Source organism: Alternaria dauci, chromosome 10 (assembly GCF_042100115.1).
Source record: "Alternaria dauci strain A2016 chromosome 10, whole genome shotgun sequence".
NCBI classification, from domain to species: domain Eukaryota; kingdom Fungi; phylum Ascomycota; class Dothideomycetes; order Pleosporales; family Pleosporaceae; genus Alternaria; species Alternaria dauci.
In genome coordinates this window covers 220,131-234,023 of record NC_091281.1, presented here as the reverse complement: position 1 = coordinate 234,023, position 13,893 = coordinate 220,131, and the positions used below count along the sequence as shown (strand labels likewise).

The 13,893-nt window shown below is 53.0% G+C and overlaps 5 protein-coding genes across 5 annotated transcripts; 1 reads left to right on the top strand and 4 right to left on the bottom strand.

The window, feature by feature from the left end:
- Positions 1–442: 442 nt before the first annotated feature.
- ACET3X_009550 (uncharacterized protein) lies at positions 443–1,290 on the bottom strand (the record flags this gene model as incomplete). Its single annotated transcript, XM_069456187.1, has 3 exons — positions 443–446; positions 493–1,030; positions 1,095–1,290. The coding sequence occupies 3 exons, from the start codon at positions 1,288–1,290 to the stop codon at positions 443–445; spliced, it is 738 nt and encodes a 245-aa protein (XP_069302383.1).
- Positions 1,291–1,727: 437 nt separating this feature from the next.
- ACET3X_009549 (uncharacterized protein) lies at positions 1,728–3,863 on the bottom strand (the record flags this gene model as incomplete). Its single annotated transcript, XM_069456176.1, has 5 exons — positions 1,728–2,265; positions 2,326–2,594; positions 2,643–3,097; positions 3,157–3,708; positions 3,803–3,863. 5 exons carry the CDS (start codon positions 3,861–3,863, stop codon positions 1,728–1,730), a joined length of 1,875 nt encoding a protein of 624 aa, XP_069302382.1.
- A 1,032-nt stretch (positions 3,864–4,895) lies between these two features.
- Positions 4,896–5,982, bottom strand: ACET3X_009548 (uncharacterized protein; the record flags this gene model as incomplete). The annotated part of the gene is made up of 4 exons (XM_069456164.1): positions 4,896–4,999; positions 5,047–5,163; positions 5,212–5,709; positions 5,766–5,982. 4 exons carry the CDS (start codon positions 5,980–5,982, stop codon positions 4,896–4,898), a joined length of 936 nt encoding a protein of 311 aa, XP_069302381.1.
- A 1,065-nt stretch (positions 5,983–7,047) lies between these two features.
- Positions 7,048–8,227, top strand: ACET3X_009547 (uncharacterized protein). The gene is made up of 2 exons (XM_069456153.1): positions 7,048–7,481; positions 7,531–8,227. Exons 1-2 carry the CDS (start codon positions 7,236–7,238, stop codon positions 7,975–7,977), a joined length of 693 nt encoding a protein of 230 aa, XP_069302380.1. The 5' UTR covers positions 7,048–7,235; the 3' UTR covers positions 7,978–8,227.
- An 806-nt stretch (positions 8,228–9,033) lies between these two features.
- Positions 9,034–13,507, bottom strand: ACET3X_009546 (uncharacterized protein). Its single transcript, XM_069456142.1, has 6 exons — positions 12,930–13,507; positions 12,472–12,878; positions 10,507–12,421; positions 10,146–10,461; positions 9,927–10,088; positions 9,034–9,877 (listed from the first exon to the last, which is right to left on the bottom strand). Exons 1-3 carry the CDS (start codon positions 13,102–13,104, stop codon positions 11,489–11,491), a joined length of 1,515 nt encoding a protein of 504 aa, XP_069302379.1. The 5' UTR covers positions 13,105–13,507; the 3' UTR covers positions 9,034–9,877; positions 9,927–10,088; positions 10,146–10,461; positions 10,507–11,488.
- Positions 13,508–13,893: the final 386 nt, after the last annotated feature.

Sequence of the window (13,893 nt, the reverse complement as noted above, 5' to 3'; positions counted from 1 at the left end):
TCCCTTCCCGGCCAAACAATCTCCCTCTTCCAAACCGCCCTAACACATCCCACAACCGTCACCAACCAAATCACTACCAGCAAAGCCGTCATCCCACTCGCCACCCACAGTATCCCCTCACTTTCCAGCTCTCTCCCCAAGATACTTGTACTCAGCATAAACCCCACATTCGGAAAGATGAACGCCCACCACGTCAGACTAAACCGCATCTTCCCCAGCACCCCCACATTCCCCAGCACCGCAATCGCAAAAAGCCAGAACGCAAATACATACAAGAAGATCCCCGTAAACAATGCCAGAACACGAAGAATCTCTGGCGCAGCGGGGTGCTTTACAAAGTAACCTATCTCCCCCTCCACCTCGTCGTTAATCGCATTCGCAAGCCCGATTAACGCTACAATCGTATACGCACAACTCCCCACCGGGATAAACAACCCCGGTCTCACCTGCGCAGCAGCCGGGAACCCATTATCCAACACATTCCTCACGTACGCCACAATCGCAACAAAACTAACACACCACCCAAACCCCTGATACGCAACACCGCTCACCACGATCCCCATGACGCGATGCCCAGGCTGCGTGTGCACAATCATACTCGCCAGCGTACCAGTCAGCATCGCCGAGTAGCCCGCGAGGAAGATAGCAGGTAGATACGGTACCGGGCGGGATTTACTATACGCGATAAGGATCCAGTACTGGAATATACTATTTACTAGGGAGGAAGCGGCGTAGATGTAATAGGATACGTATACGGTGTCGACGAGCCAGGGGTATCCCGCTGCAGCAGCAGAAGAAGCAGAAGAAGAAGAAAGAGAGGGGTTGTGAGTGAGACCGTAGGTCTGGATACCGGCTAGAATGACGCTGAGCGAGAGCCAAAAGGCGCCTAGGGAGAGGGATTCTTGGGGGTGGGAAAAGGACGCGGTGAAGTGTGTGGGGTGGTAGATGGCGCGGAGGAATGTGCATGTACATAGGATCAGGAAGAGTAGGATATTGGCGAAGAATAGGGTGAGGCCGATATAGTAGAGGCCTGCGCGGTGGGTAAGCGGGATGTTAGTAGTCGTGAGAAACGGCGGGGATAGATGGATACCTACCAGGGAACTGATGTGGTGTGTCTGCGAGAGCTAGGGCGAGGCCGCCTGTGCTCATTGTGGAGAGGAACCAGGCGAGCGTAAAGTGCTTGAGGCGGTTGCGTATGCTGGTCTTGGGGTCTGGGTGGGTGTGTTCTTGCTGTAGGATTTCTGGTTTTGAGGGCATAGCTGTGGTGTTTGTTGGTGGTGGGGTATCCATCTTGGATGTTTGTTTTTGCTGGGTGTTGTGATGGCTGTGGAATGGTACGATATGTGCTTGGCGTTATGATGTTATGGATGCTGTAGTGATGCCAGACGAGTGCGACGGGATGTGGTTGCCTGGGTACAGTGGAATGGCATTTCAGATGGTTAGCAGAAAGCTTGTATACAACAATGTCGTTATTGGGCACAGCTTCCGATGGCGCATTACATTGTGATGGTTTCCTGGTCCAACTTGGTATCGTGACATATCCAACGGTTGAGTCGCGGAGTCGTGTAGGACATGACGCACCGCGGCTTTGTTTCCGGCCGCCCTATCCCCGCAGCCACAACCTCTATATTAGCCAACCGAGACACATCCTCACAGAACCTGTACAACCATGTGCATTCGCAATCCTTTTCCCTTCCACAACTACCACAACACCACTCCCCAGCCCCTCACGCCACCTTTTGAATCTGATCCTTTGCCTGCTCCTTTACCCACTTCTTCCTCTCCACCACCTTCCACTTAACATCCCCCGGCTGCGGCCACCTATAATTCACAGGGCTCTCGCCGCCCACAAAAATACACAAATCGTACATCAACCCGCCACACAACGCACCCGCAATACTCGCGCCCCAGCTCCCATACGCCCAGTACCCATTCTCAAACGCAGACTCATATCCGACCCAGAGGCCAATGAGTCTAGGGCCGAGATCACGCGCAGGCGAGATACCGAGACCGGTGTTGTAGCCGAGTCCGACCATGGTGACGAAGCCGGTGAGGCCGACGACAAAGGCCGTCATGCCTTGGCCTGGAGGACTGTTTTGGTCGTCGCCGAGGGCAAAGATGACACAGACGAAGATGGCCATGTAGACAAAGTCGTTGAAGAAACCGGTTGCGGTGGAATATAATGGGCCCTGTGGGAACAGCGCTTTGCCGGTCATTTCGAGAGTGAGGCCGGGGTCGACTTGGTGGATGGCGTCGGCGTACAGGCTGTAGTGTTTTTGTCAGTAAGTTTGGTTGACATTGAAGGAGGCGGGGACGGGGACTCACGCGTATGCCACGGCGCCGGCGGCGAGTCCGGCGAGGAGTTGCATGCAAATGTAGACGATGGCCATTTTCCAGGGGAAGCCACGGTACACGGATAGCGAGATGGAGATTGTGGGACTGAGATGCGAGCCGCTGACGCCGCCGCCGAGGTAGATGCCAATCATGACTGCGAAGCCCCAGCCCCAGGCTTGGGTTTCGAAACTACCGGTGCCTTCTTGGGATGTGGCGACGGAAAGGTTGACACAAAGTCCAATGAGCAGGTAGACGAACGTCTATCCGATATTAGTGAGATCATTGTCATGATGGATGGTTGGACTCACTGCAAGGAACTCGGCGGGTACCTGAGGATACTTGGCCCGAAGCCTGGCGATGGGGTTCCGGTACTGGTTGTAGAATTCTCGTTCCGCCGCCTCTTCTTGATGCTGAATCTCCTTCTCCTCCTCCTTGGTTTGAGAAGAAACATTCGTATCGTGCTCCTGTAGCGGTGGAAGACCGTCCTGCAAACCAAAGTGCTGCCGGTCGCCCCGTCCATCAGCGTAGTCCAGACCGTGTTCGTTGATAGGCGCCCGGTCTTGGCCCTCATGGTGCTCGTGGCTGCTGGGATCTTGACCACGGTTGCGGCCGAGAAACTGGTCAGCCTCGCTTGTTGGCACGCGTCTCATGTTGACGTTGCGTCCGTCGAGAGTGGTCTGGAATTGCGAAGGATCTCGTCGCTGCTGCGGGCGCTGTTCGCCGCCGAGCGTGGCTTGAGAGTCTTCCGAATCCTCTTCCAGAACTGTCCCTGGTCTGATTAGAATCGTGACAATCAACCTAACAAGGTTCGTAAAGACTTACCTTTTCCGTCTGCATAGTCCTGCTGGGCGACGCCTTCTGCGTCTTGGTCGTCGACCTTGTACAATGACTTGCGCAGGTCGCCTCTTCCCCACCACATACCCTTGCGGACAGTGCGTGGTAAAGGCGCACCCAGACCAAAGACTGGCTTCGGTTTCTGCTCGTTGTACCACGGGTTCAAAGAAAAGTAGTCATTGTCAACGTCCACGACCTGCTGTTGCTTCTTCTCCGGGCGTCGAGGAGGTTCCTGTCTGACGTTCTCACGGGTTGCCCGGCTCCTTGTAGCGGTGGGCGTGTTTCGGATTGTACCCATGTGTGTCATGCCTGTCGAAGCAGTATTGCTGCGTGCATGGTCGGGTCGAGAGTCTAAACGGGTAGTATTGCTCCGCACGTTTTCAGGTCTTGGATCCATGTGGGCAGTTTCACGTCTCCCTATGCTTCCCACACTGGAATAGTTCTGTTGCAGGCTCGGTGGCTGGTATGATGCTGTAGTTTGCTGTCTCCGCCCAGACATGTCTGCTGGTCTTTGGGACGCAGAGTCGCCTTGCTGTTGCGCTGCGTATTGTCAGCATATGCAATTCTTGAGAATATGGAGGTGACGTCTTCTTTTCCAACTCGTTGAATGAAAAGTAGCTCGTTAATGACTTACTGCTCTCGGCTTGGTTCTTTTGTTGTTGTGCCATTTCGTTGTTATATTCTTTGCCCTCCATATCTCACAACGAGTACTACCAACAACCTGATATTCAATATGTAAGGGAACTCGAGAGTAAAACAGGGGCGTAAGAGATGCTAAATGTAAAAGATGGTAAAAAACCGTGTCCGCGATTAATCCATGGGAAAGTGAAGAATTCGATGCGTAACGTCACTTGCAAGGAAGCTTTTGCCTAGTTCCGCCCACGCCCCCAGTATTCCGGAGGGACTCTCGCTGACGCGGTGCTGCATCTGCCAATCGCTCGAGCTGATCTTCATTTTGAGCGGAGATGCACCCTTTGCGGAACCGAATATTAGTGGGCATGTCTCGATAAGAAGGGTTTCATGGCGATCCTGGTGGTTGTGTCAAGGTGTGGCGTCGTGCGAATCGTGAGATTGCTGGACATCGGCATCTTGGTAGTGGGTCGCGCGGACGTTCCGCGGAGCTGCAATCTTTCTTGTCAAGACAGGCATGGCGATGGAATGACATTGAAGTGCCTGGTGAGCGAAAGAGTCATCAAAAGTCTCCAAAAAAGTGTAGTAGGGGTGGGATGGGGGAGTGCGAAAGGAATGTTAGGTGCAGATCACCCGAGAGCCACCAGGGCCAATGGGCTTCTTGAGGCTCACAGAGCCGCATCGAGTGGTGCGAAGTAGTGGCGACACTGACTCTGCATCACACAAGCCACACTTGATCATTAGAGGGTTGACGAGCACACCGATGGAGAGGTCGCCGTGTCACTGGGATCATGCAGGCGCACGCGCTATTTCTTCCTTGTGTGGAGACTCGGCCAACATTACTAAGTTTACCCGATGACTGTCCGACACATTACAATGCCTGGGCTGCTATATTACTGTACTTGCACATGCAACATACATGCGCTGCAAAAGCTCCAGTGGCTGCGTCAGCTCCCGCCGCCGCGGTGTGATGGTACATATCGGGCCCATTTGGAGGTCCGAGCTTTGTTATCGTCGTTCGATGGAAAGTCATTGGCCAAGCCGCGTCCAACAACCCCAACCGCAAGTGTTCCTGCTGGTCACCTTGATCTAGATTCTCATGATACTGCCATCAGCTTGTTCTGCTCCTGGGCCAATGTCAGGCCTTCGGGTGCTTGCCGGAACAGGACGATTTCAGACTGCTTGAAGTATCGGCGCGCGTCTGGTAAGAGTCAGTCACAGTAGTGCACATGTGTGGGTGCGACATGCCTTCGTCGATGAGTACCAGACTCAAGTAGTAGCGAGTGGAGTACTTCTTGTTGACTTCGCGGAACGTGGGTGTTAGGTCGAAGCCGCCGAGGAACAGCCTGATGGGAATCGTTTCACCTGGACTCTGGTCAGTTATGCCCACTGCAGATGCGTGGCTGCGCCTACCTCGCGAGGGCGAGCCGTCCATGATCTCAAAGCGCACCAGCGTCTCGCTCTCGTTGTACTGGTTGGGAGCAGCGCCAGTCGTCTCTCTCCGTATAATGGACAGCTCCATGTGCTTGATCTTGAGCCGGACGAGCAAAAAGTATATCCTGCCTACGATTACGTCCTTCAGGTGGTACTTTGACTTGCTGTATTCGAATTCAATGTGCAGGCAGTCTTCGATGCCGACGTCCATCTTGATGGAGCTGTTGGTCTCGGGCGGTATGCGGTACGAGTAGACCCAGAGGTCCTTTTCCCGGACCACGTCTGCCATCCTGCGCGAGACGGTGACGCGGACAAAGTAGCGCAGCTTGACGTTGATGCCATTGTAGGATTCGTACTGCTTCTCGACGTTCTTGAAGTTGAAGTCGAACGTCTGCGGGTGCTGCAGCTCGCCGGGGGCCGCGAGTTCCTGGCCGAGGGAGAGGAACTCGTAGTGGTTGCCGCGGTCGAAGAACATCTCTGGCGCATCATGTCAGCACTGTGCGCCGCCGTGTCGCGTGTCCAAGGGCGCCTACCAATGGTGCCGATGAACTGCACCTTGATGCCCGTGTGCTCGAGGCGCTTGCCATCCTTGGGCCGCACCGTGACCTGGCCCTTGACCGACTCGCCGTCGAGATACAGCGGCACCTTCTCTTTGCGGTTCTTGTCCAGCTTCACATCGACGGCAGAGCGGTCGTCCAGGTCCTCGAGCACAATGTCAATGTCGACGGGGGTGGAGAAGAAGTACGACATGGTGGGCGCGAGATGTGCCGATGGGGTTGCGGATTGTCCCGATGCGCGAGAGACGGCCGTCGTGGAGAGCTGCGCCCCAGATGCGGTCGCAGGAGCTGTCATGACGCGCTTGTCCCCGTTGAGCCCGTCACGTGAAGACCAGCCTGCCCCGCCTTCCCCGAGCGCTGCTCCTCGTCGTCTCCCACCATCGCCCTTGCACTCGTCATATCGACGCCCATGCTTGTTTTCTCCCGACTGGATCCACGTCACGTCTCACTACATCTGCTGTCGCATCGCTACCTTTGTTGTCGCGTCACATGGTCCTCTGCATTCTCGTTGCCTTGCCCGTTCCGAAGGGGGCGGACATGGCCACCTCGTGCACACAAGACAGCAGGACATGCGCTTCGTACGGATCGGATATACGTGCCCCGTGCCAATGCATGGCTGGTCCACCGACGCTCACTCCGATGCATCTGCCGGAAGCCGCCTCAAAGAGTGTTCGCAGCCTCGATCCTCACCGGCCCGAAGTCCTTTCAGATTCCTCGCCTAACCCCCACGCGCCATTATCAAACAGCTTGCTCCCACGAGTCAAAGCGGTGAGCTGAAGATTGTTTTTTTTTTACTACTCAAGCAGCCTGGCTGGAGCTGAAGTGCAGTGTGCTCACGACAGCGCCATGCAGATGCCCTGAGACGTCGAGCTCAATGCCACCGTCGCCCGCCGTGGCCATTGGCGGGCGGGATGCACGAGTACCTGAGAAAGGGCTGGGGTCGGCATGCGGGGAGGCAGATGCGCTACTCGTCATCCCACACGCGACAGGTCCCGCTTTCAAACGCCGAAGTTCATCCCTCTCCAGGCCCGGCTGCGCGGCTGTTACAGCCGGCTGGGCCTGTTACTGAGGCTAGCTGCACGCCTCTGCTCGTTATTCGCTGCTCCTCGTCTGGAGCGTGCCATCGTGCCTTGGCCCCCAGAATAACGACAAGCTCCTTCCCATGCCACCCTTGCCGCTGCCGTCATGGCTTGCGGGAGAAATTTCCAGACGTGCTACCCAAGTGCCGCGCCTTAAATGCACCACGCCCCAGCAGATATCCGCCTGGCCCTACCGTCTGCATACATATATCTTGTTTCACCCGCATCGCAATATCGTATATTAACCCACCCAAACACCCCTCCCGCTGTCCTTGTGAGCCCAACTCAATCGCTAGCGTCATACAAGAGCCCCAGCTTCTACAAACACTCGTCTCCCCAAACCCCTTGACTCAATCACTGTACAACCATGATGCAAACCGTGGATCCCTCGCAGCCAAAGCCCATGCAATATGCTTCTCCGCCTTCTCCGCCCATTTCCAACACGGGCTCACCAAAGTCAATGTCGGTCCTGAACGCCACCGAGTCCAGCAAAATGACAATCTCGACCCACCACCACATTCTCATAGTCACCGGCCCAGCAGGATGCGGCAAGAGCACGATTGCCAAGCACCTTTCAGACCGCTATGGCTTTGACTACATCGAGGGCGACGAGGTTAGTTGGAGCCCATCGAGCATCTAGTAATTCACTGACGCCTTCAAAGTTCCACCCAAAAGCAAACATTGACAAGATGGCCGCCGGTATCCCGCTCAACGATGAAGACCGCTGGGACTGGCTCATCCTCCTCCGCGACCAAGCCCTCAAGAAGCTCAAGGACGGCGCAAAGGGCGTCGTCGTCACCTGCAGTGCCCTCAAGAAGAAGTACCGCGACGTCATCCGCACCGCCAGGCTCTACGACGAAGACCCGAATGCAAACGTCCACTTTGTCTATCTCCGCTCCGATCTCGAGACGCTGATTGCGCGTGTCCGTGCGAGGAAGGGGCACTATATGAAGGATTCCATGGTAGAGAGCCAGTTTGCGTCGCTCGAGGAGCCCGATGAGACGGAGTGTAAGCAGCTCAAGGATGTGGAGATTATCGATGTCAAGGGGAGTATACAGGAAGTTGAGGTGCTGGCTGGAGCGGCGGTTGATAGGGTGTTGGCGCAATAGCGTGGCGCGACGAGGATGAGCCGGCTTTGATGTTTTTTCTTGTTACGATTGTCCCTTTTTTAGCTTAGATGTTTGGGGACGAGTGGTGACGATGCGCTTCAGCGTGGATTATTGCGTCTCTGTCTTGTTCCCATTGTTTTTTTTTTCTTACGGGCGTTTGGTTGTATCACTATACCCTCGCGAGATGGGCCAGCATATATTGGTTAGCGGAGATTAAATGTTTCTTGAATCATTACGAAATTTATGTCCTTCAACTTTTTCTATTGATTGATTGTTTAGAGATCAGGCTAGGTATCGTGTGCTTTGTCCATGCCGGGGACGTACATCAAGTGTGCTCAGCAACGTACCCTGCCCTCTTCACGTGTTTATCAAGAGTAAGCTGAGTTGAGTGTAAAGAAGTGGTTTATTTCAATCTGCAAACAGCTTATAATGCGGTGATTGAGAACCACAAGAAACTTTGGCGACGACAAAGGCAGTCATTTGTCGTATCAGAACAAAGCGGTCGTGACGATGGCCTGGTGTATGTCGTCGATGCTGTCGTTCCATCCGTTAGAGGGGCAATATGTTTGAGTAGAAATTGCGATAGTGATGAGTTGGAAATCCAACTACAAGTACAGACGTAATGCAAAGATTCGAAAATTAGAGAAAAATTGGCATGTATCATTTTGGGTTGTTGAACATTAGTTAGGCTCGTAGCTCCAACCACCAATCAATCACTCTGGTTCCATTACCAAATGCATCATAGCCTATCTACTATTTCCCATCCCCTCCCCGTTCCTAGTCCGTTGCAACGGTCGGGAACATCTTCCTTGTTCGACCTTTTCCCTGTCGTCTAGCGCGGGGGTGTACACTTGTGCGATTACTGATACCAGCCCAGTGCCATGGGTCTTTCGCCCCACCTGGCGCTCCAGAAAAAGGATGCACACTGCGTGCGCGAAAAAATGCGGGTAACGCGACCAAACGCCGATTTTGTAGTGGATCCACGTTGTGTTGTTTAGTGATTTGCTGGATTTCTTGCCAACGTTACTGCGCGTTCTTGCAAGGCATTCTTTTGTCGTTCGAAACTGGACGTGAGTTCTCAATCTTGGGCAGGTTGTTGAATGCTGTCGTACGAGTGTGTAGAGTTGCCTTTGGGTTCACTGGTGGAGGCCTATCGTATGGCAATGATCATTGGGTCGTCAAATGCTGTGGCGTCTTTGAAGATACCGGAAAATACTCCATAATGCAGATGAATGTAGTGAATGGAGCATTTGGTACCATTGAAGAGTTGGATATTAACGCTAATGCTGCTGTGGTATCGCCAGTTCTCTTTCGATAGCAAAGTCTACTTGTTTCTCGATTCCAACCATAGGTCTCAACTCGGTCTCACTGCCCCAGTCATTACACCCTACTCTCCCCTGCTCGCTGCTCGGTAATCTTAGGCTGGCGGTATGACTCCATCTATGCCCACTGAACACACGGCGGGCCAAGCTCTGCGGCCCTGGCGTCCTTGGCTCCGCAGAACCATATGCCGGTGGTGCAGATGAACTTGGCCGAGTACGCCCCATTTTTCCATTCAGTAAGTATCTGAACGCTGGCAGTGTAGCAACTATGACGGATACAGATGACTCGATGTGACTCCACATACTTAGTAGTACAGGCCCATCAGCAAGTGCGGCTGGGTCGGGATTCGAGGTGGCCTTTGTGACTTGCGCAAGCCGCGCGAACGCAAAAGCGATGATTATGGTACCGAGGGAGAAGATGATGGCAAGCCCGAACTTTTGCTGGGGTGAAACTTGTAGTTTTCGTAACAAGTTTAGGGGGAGAAGCATGATGAGAGCGTCAGCGACAACATCTGCGCTTGTTGCGAATTTAATGGACGCGTCGGCTCGGATGATATCGTCTGGGTCGCTACAGCCCGCTATTTAGGTTAGAAGGTTATGCAGAAATTGTGGGAATGAGATACTGACCTGCGCTCCAGTACTTGGCCAGTGGCCGGCAAGTTAGGAAGTTTGAGGCGATTGATGCAAGGTATAGGAGTAGCACCAATACAAAGCACGTCCACCAGGCACGCATGTATGCAGGCAGTCCAATGACTAAACGCCTGAAGAAGAACAGGATTGAAAACTTGGCTAGAGACACACGTCAGCATAACATCCTTCGTCCGTGTCCAAGCGAATTCAACCTACCAGCCCATAAAGTTGTCCAAAACAACAGCATCTGGCTGAACATGAACTTGAGCGCAGTACGTGTTCTTTCGATAAATTCGTCTGGTGGTAGTGGCATCGGTGTGGTTGGATCTGCTATGGCTGCCTTCGAATATTCTTGCACGAGGAAGAACTGCGGTAGCAAACTTGTGATGACCACAGAGAGAGCCGTTAAAGATAACAAGCTAAAGAAGGCGAAGTAGTCGTCGGCAAACAGTCGGTGTTGGGACGTCCACCGTAGGATACCTCTTAGAGCAATAAAGATGAATGATGCGCTCCACAGGCACCATATCAACGTCTATCTGATGTCAAAGATGCATCGCAAATCTTTTGTTTGGCTTACCATGAGCTCAGTGTAGTTGAGCGTCATCTTGTGGTTACTCGTGATGGACGAGTGGACTGAATGACTCTGCGACCGGCACGATCTACTTCAAAAGACATTTATGTACGCCAAGCACATCTGGGCCAGATCCTACGGCACAGTGCTTGCTGTAATCAAGCTGCACTCCGTGATGGTAGTAAATCCAATTTCCCCTTACATAGATAATTGTGGGGTGTTCAGTTTTATCTCATCACGGAGTGATGTGTATCAGGCAATCGCTTGCGACAAGCCGCTCTGAACCATGAATCCACCAGCCCTGCGTTGACCATCTCGATTCGCTCGTATGAAGCGATAAGAGATGTTGGAGACGGTAGGAGCGACGACAGACATACCAGGCAGTGCGTGGATACCTGTAGTCTGACGGACGGGTTCAAGGAACTGTGGGCAAATCGACCAATCCGAGGACGAGACAGGTACTGGTGTCATTTTATCTCTCGTGGGTATAGCTGGTTCAAGTCATAACTCCGGTATGGCGGCTGGTCTCCATCCTCCGCAGGGAGCAATTTCAGGTTTCGGGGATCAGGGATGGTGGACCGACCGATCATTTGGAAAGACACGGCTCGGTTATGCCGCCCCTTCCTTCGTGCCGTTCCTTCGCGTTCAAGCTTTGCATCCACTCGGCAAGCGCAAGGCGTCTTGATTCCGTTCCCGCAATCGATGCACCGAACACCCGAATGAATACATGTCCCCCTGGTTACGACAAAGTACGCCCGATCGAAATGAGTATATCCCAATTCGCGACGAGGCGTAGTAGTACGAGCACACAGAAGACGGTATGGCTCAATAAACGCATATGATGCTGATTTTTATCTAGGACCAAAAGAAGGAAAAAGCTTCCTGGAGACGGAATCTCTCGAGTTGGTAGGGAGTAGATCAGATTTACTGGTCATGGTACGAAGCGAAAGGATTCAACCACTGTAACAGACGCATCCGAATCAGCCAATCATGCATCGGCGACTTTCCAGCCACCAGGCATCAGGTTAGTGTAGACTCGAAGAGGATCGTACTTGGTACGGATCGTCTTTAGCCTTCGCAAGTTTGCAGCCGGATAACTTTGGAAAATCGGCTGACCCTTTCCAGCATCATTCATGTACAGGTACTCAGCACTCCATGATTTTGCCTCGAGCAAACTGTTGATACTTGCTGTGATCTCATCAGCAGCAGCGCGTACCTTGCTATCATCGCTCGCTGATGTCCAAGTAAAGTTCTCCACCATCCAGAAGAAAGGTGCCTTCGAGATATCCACACCTTGAGGATTGCCTCCAGTTTTGGCACTGTGTGACAGGAACGCCTTGGTGACAGGCTGAAACGTGATTGAAGCCTGGAGGTTGACAACACTGGGCAGCTTGGCATTGACGCCCGAGATGAAGGTGTCATGGATGAGCTGAACAGCATCTCGATCAACGACAGACGAAAGTGTACGGAACTCCTGGCGTAATCCTAGCGGTTGTAGAGCATCTGTAGCTGAGATGTAGTCTGTGAGTGGCTGCAGTGCGTACGAGTCGGCGACGGGGGTAAGCTTCGGCGCCGTGAAGTTCTCAAACACCTCTGGGTTGTCAGTAGTGGAGTGGTAGAACTTAGCAGCCGCATAGACTGTCAAGTTCGCCGCGGGGAAAGTAAGGATCGTGGGGATGATGGCAGCTTTTGGATCGATGCCGCCATATTTTCCAAAGTTGTAAACACCGTCCAGGTAGCCCTTTGCTTGGGACTGATCGAATTGTCCGATGCCAACGTGAACATTGCTACCCTCTACTGGTCGCAGGTCGAATTGTGTGACGATGCAGAAGGAGTTTCCGCCTCCCCTTAAGGCCCAGAAGAGATCAGAGTAGTTGTTTGTCGCTGTCGCTTCAACAATCAGACCGCTGGATAATACACACTATCGTTGTTAAGTTAGACCTAAGCCCAAGAGAAACGATGAAAACTTACTTGATACTTCTGAACGTTGTCCGAAGCAAAACCATACTCCGAGGAGAAAAAGGATATGCCCCCACCGAGTAACAGACCAGGAACACCTACGTGGCCCACACGACCTCCGACGACTGCGAGTCCAGATGGTTGAAGATAGGCGTAAACGTCCCTCCACCTATTTCCAGGACCAACGGAGACGATAGATTTGTCTGATGAAAGAGACAGAGTGGTCAAGTTGGATGAAGACAATAATATACCGGAACTGTCGATTCCGTTGTAGCCGGGTATCGGCATGTGCCCTCCTCCTCGCATAGCGAACTTCGAAAGGGTAAGGGTCATTGTAGTGACCGCGTACGAAACTTGCTGCGCATTTTGAGGAACGAAGACGCACGAAGGACTGCTGTAGACCGTAGCTGACCAATAAGCTGTGAACTGTTAGCATACATTGCGCATGCATGTCGATCGTGAACACATACGCTCTTGCGTCTCATAGGCATAGCTCGGGGTTCCAGGTAGAAAGGTATTCTCAGGGTATTTGGCCTTCAACTTTGAGCAGGCGATTTTCTCGCCACCGAAGAGGCTCTTGGCTGCTCCTGTCGCAATTGACGGCGTAGCAAAGAGAAGCGCTGCAACACCTGCTAGGAGTACCATGATGAATTCGAGAGTGATACCAGCAGCTGAGTACGACCGAGACAGATGAGCGGATGCTGATGTTTATGAAGAATATCGGTCGGAAATAAACTATTGCCTCCGCTGCTCAGCTCCATCTGAAAACATGTTGATCTAGTGCACCTAGATTCCCAGGTACCGGAGCTGTTGCCAATTCAGGATGCAGGAAGGATTCTCTGCATACGCGACTTGCGAACTAGGCGGTAGATTGCAAGCGAAGAAGTCGTGCCGCTTGCACATACAGGGTAGATGTGATGCCTGCGTCAACAATGCAGACATCAGGGCATACGAGTGTGGATTTTATGAAGCCGTTGAAGCGCAGTAATGAGAATATTCTTGAGTCCATGAATAAACGAGATGGCGGATTGTGTTGTTAAGCCTCGGGATGCAAGGGTGAAGGAACGGTCTGCCGTCGTGGTGCGGCGCGGGTTAGCCAGGCCACTAGCGCCACTCCTGGATTAGGGAAAATCGAGCACCCCACAACTAGCTATGTAAGGGGAGGCGGTCGATTTTTCCTCATCACGGAGTGGCGCCAAAACGCCCCTCTTCGTTTGAGCTAGGTCCCTACCGCCTCATCTCCCCATCGCCCCAGCGACTGAAACCCTGAGTTCGATTGACTACGCTCCAGGACTGCAGTCAGGATGCAATTCTCCTGTTGTCTCCTTATCCTCGGGTCATAGAAACTCTCAAACCTTATTTGTAGCCCCCATGAGGTTTCATATGGCCTCACTGAATTGCTGCAAAGCGCCTTCATTTTGCCTACAGGGAGCA

Excerpts from the sequence above, each read along its gene's own strand:
- ACET3X_009547 (XM_069456153.1), top strand. The coding sequence starts at position 7,236 with ATGATGCAAACCGTGGATCCCTCGCAGCCAAAGCCCATGCAATATGCT. Across the intron at positions 7,482-7,530 it reads ACTACATCGAGGGCGACGAG|TTCCACCCAAAAGCAAACAT; the intron begins GTTAGTTGGAGC and ends ACGCCTTCAAAG.
- ACET3X_009546 (XM_069456142.1), bottom strand. The coding sequence starts at position 13,104 with ATGGTACTCCTAGCAGGTGTTGCAGCGCTTCTCTTTGCTACGCCGTCA. Across the intron at positions 12,879-12,929 it reads TGCCTATGAGACGCAAGAGC|CTTATTGGTCAGCTACGGTC; the intron begins GTATGTGTTCAC and ends AACAGTTCACAG. Across the intron at positions 12,422-12,471 it reads ACAACGTTCAGAAGTATCAA|TGTGTATTATCCAGCGGTCT; the intron begins GTAAGTTTTCAT and ends TAACAACGATAG.